This window comes from Xenopus laevis, chromosome 4L (genome assembly GCF_017654675.1).
Source record: "Xenopus laevis strain J_2021 chromosome 4L, Xenopus_laevis_v10.1, whole genome shotgun sequence".
Taxonomy (NCBI): domain Eukaryota; kingdom Metazoa; phylum Chordata; class Amphibia; order Anura; family Pipidae; genus Xenopus; species Xenopus laevis.
The window spans coordinates 102,310,554-102,322,102 of NC_054377.1; the positions used below are offsets into that span (position 1 = coordinate 102,310,554).

General features: G+C 39.4%; 1 protein-coding gene across 1 annotated transcript in view; it reads left to right on the top strand.

Annotated features, from left to right (window-relative positions):
- Positions 1-11,289, top strand: part of LOC108714398 — a 155,952-nt gene extending 144,663 nt beyond the window's left edge. Inside the window, exon 5 of the mRNA XM_018258594.2 lies at positions 9,418-11,289. Coding sequence (XP_018114083.1) covers positions 9,418-9,619 — 202 coding nt within the window. The 3' untranslated portion in view covers positions 9,620-11,289. The remainder of the gene's footprint in view (positions 1-9,417) is intronic.
- Positions 11,290-11,549: the final 260 nt, after the last annotated feature.

Below are 11,549 nucleotides of genomic sequence, written 5' to 3' on the forward strand. Positions count from 1 at the left end.
GCCCTATTTATTAAACTGATATTTAACCAACTGGTATATCACAACATTAACACCAATAATCTTGTCATTTCACAGTTGTTAAAAGGCATCTGTCCCCTTGCTGAAGCTAATTTATCCGCTAGTAGAACTGCTTCAATAAAAGAAAAATCCACTTCTTGCTTTTCTCAAAGGAGCATATATTTTTAAATAAAAACACAGTTTGGCGTCTTATATTTATACAAAGTTGTGACTCTTCTCTAGTATAACCAGTTCCTATTTGGACACTGAAATTCTCCCTTTCATTTATTCATTTAGTTGCCACTGTCTGGCCTCCTCCATAATGTCTTTCGTGAAGTAGAAACCAATAATGGACTCCAGAAGGGAGTTTTCTAAAAGGGCAGAATTAGTCTCTTTGCTTGAGTCTGTATATAAGACAGTATGATGAAAGTTGTATTGTATTGCAGTTGAGTTTTAACAAACGTTTTTGTTTTTGTTCATGTAAATGTTAAAGGAGCGTTATCCGACATTGTATATAAATACTTTAGGAAAGTTCCTGATAAACCATAATGGTAATGAAAACATCAATTCACACCTAGACACGTACCATGAATATATAATATGATTTCCCGTTATTATAATCGGTAAGTAAAACGAATATTGCAACGAGACTGAGAATATGGAATATCAAAAGCCAATGCATTATTAATTTGCAGTTTTCTTTCCATATATATATCAGAGCAATTTTATTGTTGGCAAGACTGAATAGGTTTCTTGATATTATATTAAAAATGTTACTTTTTTTATTTCAAACACCACTAAGTAGTTCAAACTATATGAAGGCTTTCATGTTAAAACATTACACTACAGTTCATAAATTCACAAGAAATAGGCTGAACTTTATCCCTACATTTAATGAAGCTCTCAAAAAATATCAAAAGTAGCAATGTCATGGATGAATTCCCTTGTTTAAAAATCGGCCAGGCAGGATTGCTGCTTTAAACAATTATAATTATGTTTACATCTCTGGATGAAACCCCAGTTTTTATATTCTGAGCAGTTATTCTTCTCTCATGGGCACTCGAGTTCCTGATTTATTTATTATTTGTGCATACACTGTTGCTTTTATCCCCAAAGACCATGCATATGTATCTGTCCATTGGTAGTTACTTAATTATATAATCTGTTGTTCAGATAACTTCAACAATATTCAGTATTTCAAAAATTGAAAGTTATATAGTTGGACATAATGTTTGAAGGGACGGGGGAATTTGACCCGTTTCATTTTGGCAAAAATTTACCGCCGGTGAAATGTTGCCGACGCCCATTAAAGTCTAAGGGCGTCAAAAGAATTTTGTCACACGGTGGGATTTTTTTGACGCATAACGCCATACAAGTCTATGGGCATCATTTTTGCGGTGAATCAAGGCAAAAAATTCGCCCATCCCTAAATATTTACAGTAATGTAGATAAAACTCAAATACTAAAAAAACATGAATACACTAGGGATGCACCGAATCCACTATTTTGGATTCCGCCGAACCCCCGAAACCTTAGTGAAAGATTCAGCTGAATACAAACTGAATCCGAACCCTAATTTGCATATGCAGATGCAATATGCAAATTAGTGGTGGGAAGGGGAAACATTTACTTCCTTGTTTTCTGACAAAAAGTCGCGCAATTTTCCTCCTTATCACTTATTTGCACATGCAAATTAGGATTCAGTTCGGCTGGGCAGAAGGATTAGGCCAAATCCGAATCCTGCTGAAAAGACCGAATCCTGGATTTGGTACATCCCTAGAATACACCAAGGGCCTTATTTTTAAAATCCAATAATCTGATCAGAGACAAATATGAAAAAAAGGTCAAAAATCGGAATAGTGCGATTTTTTAATGAAACTCTCACTTTTTTGCGTTTTTTTTCCCAAAAAGTCAGAAATAGTTGGATTTTCTGCCTAATTCCAGCACAGAAACTTACAAATAGGATAGTGACTTCTCCTATTGACTTATATACAACCTCGTTAGGTCAGAGGTGCCGGATTTTCAGATTCCGACATTTCCATCCTTGGGATTTAATAAATAAATAAATATAATAAAATAAATGAAATTTTATAGTAAAAAAACTTTTTTCGAGGTTTTTGTCATTGGGACCTTAATAAATAGCCCCCCCCAAGTATGATGAAATGTTACATTACTAAGAAGAAATATTATGATTTATAAGTTTTTTCTCCAGCCATGGATTCACTGTGAAATTGCATTTTATCACAAAGCACTAAAAAATTTTGCTGCAAGTTTTTGCAGGAAGAAACAACACTGTGTCAATATGGTCATTGACCACTATGTATATTGCGCAAAAATAAAATCAACATTGACTTCAATGTATTCTGCACTGGAAAAAAAAGCTGTAAAAAAACACCCATTTGCTTCAGTGCATTTTTCAATTTTCACCATTTCACAAATTTTAATTTTAAAAGTAAAACAGGACCGATTCAGTCATTACTCATGATTATTATTACATTTATTTATAAAGCGGCAAAATTCTGCAGCACCATACAAAAGTAGATAATAATATAATCTATCGGGAATATCATCAGACATAGTCATGACTTATATACAGGCCCTGCACCTGAAGAAGGAAAGTGAGAATCCCCTGAAACATGCACGCCACCACACTGTTTTCACTGAATACATTTCATTAAAAAAAAAATTTAAGAAAGGGATGTAATTGCCTGTTACATAGTTAAATTGGGTTGAAAAATGACAAAGTCCATCAAGTTCAACCCTTCAAATAAAAACCCAGCATCCGTACACACACCCCTTTGATATTATGTCTGTCCAAGAAATCATCCAAGCCATTCTTAAAGGCATTAACTGAATCAGCCATCACAACATCACCCGGCAGTGCATTCCACAACCTCACTGTCCTGACTGTGAAGAACCCCCTACGTTGCTTCAAATGAAAGTTCTTTTCTTCTAGTCTAAAGGGGTGGCCTCTGGTACGGTGATCCTCTTTATGGGTAAAAAGGTCCCCTGCGATATGTCTATAATGTCCTCTAATGTACTGCAAAAATAGAAACGGTACTTTCAATGTGCACCTCCATGTCATTATTAAATAAGTTGAAAAGCAAAGGACCTAGTACAGAGCCCTGCTTCAAAACTCCTCGAAAGTGCATCCGCCTTGGTATTTTTAGTCCCAGGCCGGAAAGTCAAAGAAAAATTAAACCTTGTGAAAAATAGAGCCCACCTAGCCTGCCTAGGATTAAGGCGTTTAGCAGACTCTATATACAACAGATTTTTGTGGTCAGTATAGACCGTCACCAGATGTTTTGCACCCTCCAGGAGGTGCCGCCATTCCTCAAAGGCCCATTTGACTGCCAGCAACTCCCTGTTACCTATATCATAATTCACCTCTGCGGGAGAAAACTTCCTGGAGAAGAAAGCACAGGGATGTAACTTGTTGGTAGTCGGGTGCCTTTGAGAAAGGACTGCCCCAGCTCCCACCTCAGAGGCGTCAACCTCCACAATAAAAGGAAGCGCAGTGTCGGGGTGACGGAAGATTGGGGCAGAACTGAATTCCTTTTTGAGGAATTCAAATGCTTGAATGGCCTCAGGGGGCCATATACTGGGATCAGCGCCCTTTTTAGTTAAATTAGTGATGGGGGCCACAATGAGGGAAAAATTTCTGATGAATTGACGGTAATAATTAGCAAAACCAAGAAATCTTTGGGTTGCACGTAACGAAAGGGGTTGGGTCCAATCCAGGACTGCTCTCACCTTGCCTGGATCCATTTCTAGACCCTTGCTGGAAATGTTAAACCCCAAAAACTGAACAGAAGAAACCCCAAAAGTACATTTCTCTAGTTTCGCATAAAGATTATTTCCCCTCAGCCTCCGTAAGACTTCACGAACATGATTATGATGTTCTTTCAGGTTAGAGGAAAAAATCAGAATGTCGTCTAGGTAGACCACTACGAAGATCCCCAGCAGGTCCCGGAAGATGTCATTAACAAACTCCTGAAACACTGCTGGGGCATTACAGAGGCCGAAAGGCATAACGAGATACTCGTAGTGGCCATCCCTGGTGTTAAATGCAGTCTTCCACTCATCACCCTCCCTAATACGGATCAGGTTATAAGCCCCCCTAAGATCAAGCTTGGAAAAGATTCTAGCATCTTTGACCTGATCAAAGAGTTCAGAAATTAAAGGGAGAGGGTAGCGTTTTTTTATGGTGATCTTATTGAGCCCCCTATAATCGATACAGGGGCGAAGACTACCATCTTTTTTCCCAACAAAAAAGAAGCCCGCCCCCGCAGGGGAACTAGAAGGTCTGATGAAACCCCTTTCTAGATTTTCCTTTATATACTCTTTCATTGCCTGGGCTTCGGGCAATGAAAGAGGATAGGTTCTACCACGAGGAGGAGTAGATCCAGGAACCAGATCAATTGGGCAGTCATACTGCCGATGTGGGGGTAAGGTTTCTGCTGCCTTTTTGGAGAAGGCATCTGCGAATTCTGCATATGCAGCAGGTAACCCTTCAAGCGATGTAGTTGCTACTACAGAGGGAACACATACTCCATCACACATAGTACCCCACTGAACCACCTCCCTGGAGACCCAGTCAATCAGAGGGTTATGCCTCTGGAGCCACGGTAACCCCAAAATGAGAGGAGAGGAAGCACCTTCTATGAGGTAAAAAGCTATCTCCTCACAATGCAAGTTATTTATGCACATGGAAAGAGTTACCGTCTCCCTGGAAATTATACCTGACCCTAAGGGTCTTCTGTCCACTGCCATTATTCTCATGGGGGCACTTAGGGAAATTACAGGGATACAGAATTTAGTGGCAAAAGCAGTATCCAGAAAATTACCCTCTGCCCCAGAATCCACAAATGCAGACACCCTGACAGAGCCTGTAGGCCAGGTTAGTTTAACCGGTAACAAAACCTTGGAGGCAGACTGGGGAGAGGAAACGCCTGCACCCAAATGGAGCTCCCCTTCTCCATTTAGGCTTCGGAGTTTCCCGGCCTCTTAGAACATTGGTTCAGAAAATGCCCTTTTTCACCACAGTACATGCAAAGACCCTGAGTACGCCTGCGTGCCTTTTCCTCAGGAGTTAAATGGAATATGCCTAATTGCATAGGCTCCTCCTGAGGTAGAAGCACAGAGGGGTTAGAAGATTTTACATGGGTCACCACATTAGGTCTAAAATTGGTAACCCCTGAGAAGCTTGTACTCCTCTCACCCCTTCTCTCCCGTTGCCTTCTATCTACCTGGATGGCGAAGGACATGAGGTCGTCCAGATTAGAAGGTAGGGGAAAATTAACCAAACTATCTTTTACAGAATCAGATAACCCCAACCGGAATTGACTCCTTAGAGCCAAATCATTCCACCCAGTCTCCACTGCCCACCGGCGGAATTCGGTGAAATACACCTCCGCATCCCTTTTCCCTTGGCGCAATTTACGAATCGCGGTATCGGCAGATGATGCACGATCCGGGTCATCGTAGAGAATGGCCATGCTGTTAAAAAAAGTATCTAGGGAAAAACGAGCAGGGTCAGAGGAAGGCAGCCTGAGGGCCCAAACTTGGGGGTCACCCAAAAGTAGGGTCATTATGAACCTTACTTTCTCCTCATCTGATTGGAAAGAATGAGGGAAAAAACTAAGGTACAGCTTACATGCCTCTTTGAAAACAAAAAATTTAGTGCGATCCCCACTAAACCTTTCGGGGAACACAATTTTTGGTTCATGGGGTTTTGATGAGTTACCCCAATTGGCAGAGGAACCCACAGAAGGTGTAGGAACCGGAACAGGTTGCTGCTGTGAAACTTGCGTACCCTCCACCTGTCGGGTCAGGTTGTGAAAACCTTGTAGGAGGTAATTTTGCTTCTGTTCATGATCCTCCAAGCGCTGTAACAATGTAGTAAGAAGCACTTCGGTGGTAGTTGGAGGAGCAGCAGCGGCAGCAGCTTCATCGTGACTTTCGTCCTCCATGGCCCGTGATAATGTCACGGCCGGCACCCAATACCAGAACAGGTGCCAAGTACCCTGGTCTCGGCTCGGCTTCACCAGTAGTGTGACCACCGTTGGGCTTCGGGAGGAGCCCTCAGCTTACTTGGGTGCCACCTGGACTTAACGAGGGGTACTAGGCGAGATGTTCTGGCTAGCAGAGGGGCTCGGCAGGTAGCAGAGTCTTTTGGGCCGAAGGTCACGGTACAAACGGAACAGGCAACAGAATCGTCAGACAGGCTGGGTCGAGGCAGGCAGATAACAAGAATCGTCAAACAGGCTGGGTCGAGGCAGGCAGATAACAAGAATCGTCAGACAGGCAAAAAGGGTCAAAACCGGGTGATCAATCAAAGGGTTAAACTGAAGAATAGTCGTAAGCAGGCAAGTTCAGGATCCAGATTTCAGAATGGTCAAAATAGCCAGGCAGGGGTCAAAACAAGAATCAGGCAGAATCAGACAATAGCACACAGCTCAGAAGCACCAGGAATTCAATCCTATCACGGGCAATGGTAACCTGTGGGAATGCCCTTTAAATACTATTTGAATTTGGCGTCAGCGCGCCTGCGCCTTTAAATCCGAGTGCGCACGCTAGGAAGCCGGCACCGGAGCAGTGCGGCGTGACAGGCGTCCCCGTCAAGGGGGCGTCAGGCGTCCCTGGCGTCCCTGCCGTCCCCCCACACCATGCCCAGGTAATTTCATTACACAGACCATCTAAGCCAGGTTTTACAGCTTTATGTGGTTGCAGTAGCAGTAGCAACCACACAAACCACTAGCAGATGTTTAACATATTTGTACAGACATAGGAATGGGCACCTCTTGGGATTCTTGATTTGACTGAGGTCTCCAAGGGGCTTGCTCAACACAAATATAAAATTGCACAAATACTCACATGGTCCAGTATCCCAGTTCTCCTGAATTTAACAGTAACCCATCGGCATATATAAATTAAAAAAACGAACAAGTAACTTATTGCATCTGTTTATACCAGCTTTGGAAACAAGTCCCTATATGGCCTTTTTTAGTATTTAAGTTGACGTTTATCAAACATATTGACCAATCTTATCATGGAAACTCAAATCTCAAAACATTGATAAATCAAAATTGGTGCATTTATACAAAGCTCCTCTTGCAAAGTGGTTGAGAATGAAAACATAAATGTCTCCATTATTAAAAAGATCTATTTTAATGTGAACATAATACACACAAGCTACAGTAGATTCCTACTATAATGAATACATCAGTCTTCTAAAAGTAAATCGCTTGTAGCTGTGTGTAGACAACTGGCAGAGAAACTGACAATAACTACATGTGATTGTCTCTTCCTTCTGATGTATAATATTGCAATCTAGCCTACAGCAAATTTTAAGCTCTCTACTGTCTCAGAAAGATCTTCCTGCTCATCTCCTGTGTCAGGACCTGGCTTCGGGAATACGACCGATGGCTTTTTAATTTGAGCTCTAAGAATAGAAGGACAAGTGTTTACAGCAGAGCATACATTTACGCATATCATTTCTATTCCATGGTCAAGGCAGGGAGCCTATTCTTTTAATTTAAACAGCAGCAGAGGAATTGGTGGGAAGTAACTTTAAGTCAACTAGGTGTGGAATATGGTTTGTTTCTGGTCTCTCTTCCAAAGTACATAATTAGGCACATATAGTTTCCATGCTGCCCAATGCTTCTAAAGCAAAGGGAATTGCTCCACCAACTTAACTCTGTAAAAGAAATATGATTATTTTCTCCAAAATACTTGTTGTAGCTTCTGAAAAATTTGAATTCATCCAATACTTTTATGAAGACCCCAGTCCAGTCATTGTTTTGCAACTGAATCTAAACTTTAGTGTAGTTATCACAAAATGAACCTTAAAATGGTTGGAAGAGGCCTTTATAATTCATTCTAGGAAAAAATTGAATTACAAATTTAAGCAAACATCCAAATTTCAGCCTGAGCTATGTTCTATAATAATGATGCCCAGCAGCACAATGTGAAATGAAAACATTTTTTTGCGAGTATATAATGGGCAGGTGGATGGTGCCACTGGTCATTATTTCTATAGGTGAAATGGAAGAAAATCAACCAAGCCTCTACACTCATCAGCACGTGCAAAAGCCAGTTCAAATAAGAGATCTATTATTTGAAATGCTTAGTACAGAGGGTTTATGGAAAATAGCCCATGGAATATGGTATGTATTTATAACTTTATATGTAGAAAAGTACAAACAGGGAGGGCAAGCATTATAATAAGTGTAAATGTGTTGTACAGACAGGGTTGGGTTTCCCAAAATGTCAGATTTGAGCTTGCTACAAAAAAAAAAAATACTAACATTCTATTCATTCCTAGGGGATTTTTAGAACCCATTGATAATTGTGCTTCTAAAAATCCTATAGGAATGAATCAAAACTTTTTCAGGTCGGCCTTTTTGATTCTAAAATAAAAAATAAAAAGTTGCGGAAAAAAAAATCACAACTTTTCCGGGAATTATTATGACACAAAGTGTGACAATTCTAAATCTGAAAATACTCCAGTTAAAAACCTGGTGAAATCCATGTAGAAGTCAATGGCAGATGTCCCTTTTATAACTGGAAGATCTTTATTTGATTGTGGTTTTAGAAGATCTTTATTTGATTGTGGTTTTAGAGGTTTTTGAGTGTTTTTGACATTGGCCTTTGTGCAAAAATGTAAACATGTAATTATTGTGTGGGCAGTCTCAAAAATCAATGTTTTTTGTGTCTTTACTGAGACTTTTCCTGTCTGTGCTTTTTCAGTTCGGAAATTTTAATAAATTTCATGACATTTGTGGTCTTAGAGAAAGTGAGTTTAGTCGTCGTTTCTTAAACCCCTAGAAAATGAGACTGTTGATAAATAGGCCTCTTAATCTCACATTTGATAAATTTGCCACTTAGTGCCATGTGATAAGAGACATAGTAGGAAGGTGCCCTGTAGAGTCCCTACTTCATAGAGCCTAAAATATAGGTGTGTGGATAACATACAGGCACAAATTGGAGGACAAAAATGCACTAAGTTGGCCTTAAGTGCCAGGACTAGACTAGAATATTATCTAGGATACAATTCCAGGGGTAAGAAGCAGCAAGATAAATCGGCTTGATATGAGGCATAGCCGTGGGTGTGGATGGAGTAAAAAGACCTACTACTAGTACCTAATACATTAACTTATCTGGCTACTATGCAATTGCAAGTACATGAATCTGTTCTTACCGTAAGACTCTGTCTCAGTCACTTAATTTAATATAGAGAGACACCCAACCTTCACCATCTTATACACTGAATTAAAAATTCTTAGTGGAAAGCTATAAAAGTATGACTTAATTACTCCTCTCAAAGGCATTATAATCGATTTCTTTGAATAAATAGGTGCTCATTACATAATGTGTATAAGCTTTAATTAGAATGCTAATTTTAATATTCTTTTACAGGTGCCTTGTTTGGTACTGCCAATCCCAATACAGCAAAGCCAAAATGTCTTCATATTCCATCAAAGCAAGGACTATCACACAGAGCAGAAGTGTCACTATTCAGGTCCCACTTAGTCAAGAACCTTCAGCTGATGATGGGAACAAACATGAGACACAATCGCACAAAGCAAAAGGCACTCTAAACCTAAAACTGACCTTGTAACTGAAGGAGGGTATAATTCAAAACTGAAGGAGAGGTCTGAAGTGCAGGATAAATCAGGATGGCTGACTCCTTTATCTTCTGGATTGGGCACAGTCCTCTCTGCTATCCTGGCTTAGACTTTTAAATTTATTTCAATTTTGTTTTAAGCTGGAATCTGGACACTGTTAACATTTTATGCAGCTAATGGAATGTTCACAGCATTCATTCCAATTGTGGGGGTTTACAAATAACTATTTTTGTGCCTGTTTGTATGACGAATTGTCTTATCAATCGAAAAAATGTATGAGGAAATTAAGATTTTGAATAATAGTATAGATTTGTTTGTATTCAATATTGTTTTAAAGAAAAACTTTACAAATTGGATTAACGGTTGGAGAGCTTATATATTACAGAAGTAATGTTGTAAGGTAAGAAAATATTCTAATGCATGGTTTTCTGCTATACACTTTTTACACTACTCCCAAATGACTTTATTCATGTTAATAAGGATTATTAAAGGAGAACCTAAGTTACTGTAAGAATTCCCATTTGTTGGTTTGTGTAATCTCCTACCTTACCATTATGTTAAAAAACCTAAGATGTACATGTTTAGAGTGCGCAGACTAAGACAAGAGGCCTCCTGCACTCAAACCATAATCAATATAGTTAGGAAATTAAGACATGTTGTGTATAAATCTACTAAAAATGTTCTCCCCTTTGTCCATATACTACAATATATTCAAGCTGGCCAACTATGTCAAAGTTAACCTGTGTATGTATTATACACAGGAACTAAGTTTTACCTGTGACTTCCTTTCAAGGTTAAAACTCCGACATGGTTGTCCTTTTTGTTGGCCACCACTAGGGTCACCTGATTGTAGCTGGGAGAGATGGGAGCTACCAGGGATGACTTTGACGTAGTTGACCAGCTTGAATATACAGCAATATATGGACAAACAATCTTTGTTTAAAGAGGAGGACATTTTTAGTAACAAAATGCATAAAATGTCTTTAATGTCATTAATATATTGATAATGGTTGAGTATAGAGGACCTCTTGTCTTTGTCTTGAATTCTGGGGTCAAAATCTCATTGCACCACTCCTATTGGTTTAAAATATAGTGGTGAGCCTATTTTGTTACATAAAGTGAAGCTGAATCAATCAACTGGCACCTGCACAATCATTAGGGTTCAGGGAAGAGGCAAGAGCCCATCTTGAGTCAGACTGGTCATTGCCCCTGTTGCTGTTGCAAGTTAACTGAAAAGCCATGATGCAGATGACCTTATAGACCAATGAAAGTAGATGCCATTGAATGGATTTTTAGTGGTTGTAGGGATGGCCACAGCAACTTTGGATTCCCTTGTCCTTTAAATTCAATCCATAGTAGCATCCTATGCCAAGCGACTAGTAGTTCTAAACTGTAATTACATATAACATGGAAAATTCCATATGTAATAGTTGTTCATTTCTGCAAAGCATATTTTAGCAGTTTAAAAGGGGAGTTTGTGCAATAAGTATAGATGTAAGAGATGGTTATATTTGATAGACATTTGTTGATCGTAACTTAAATATTACTTGTGTAAATGACTGTATTAACCACTAAGACTGTATTTCTGCAAAATATGTTGCTGGTTATTTTATTATAGGAAGGTATTAAGTTATTGTAAGTTATTAAAGGCAATTTTAATGACCGTGTGTATCCTTCCTTCTTGACCTATAAGATGTTTTAACATTTCAATGAAGGGCTGGCAGAACAAGGACTTTGGTGGAAGAAGCAATAGCCTAGAATTAGAAGTTTAAGAGCAGTGAGAACTGTTGAGGTCTTGGGTATGGATTTATCGAGTCCCGGGTTCTGTTGAGGGATTTTGCTGAATTCCTACACTTTAACATTCAGATAAAATTTGAAAACCCTATTTTATGTGACTTTAAAGTACTGGGCAACAGAAAGTGA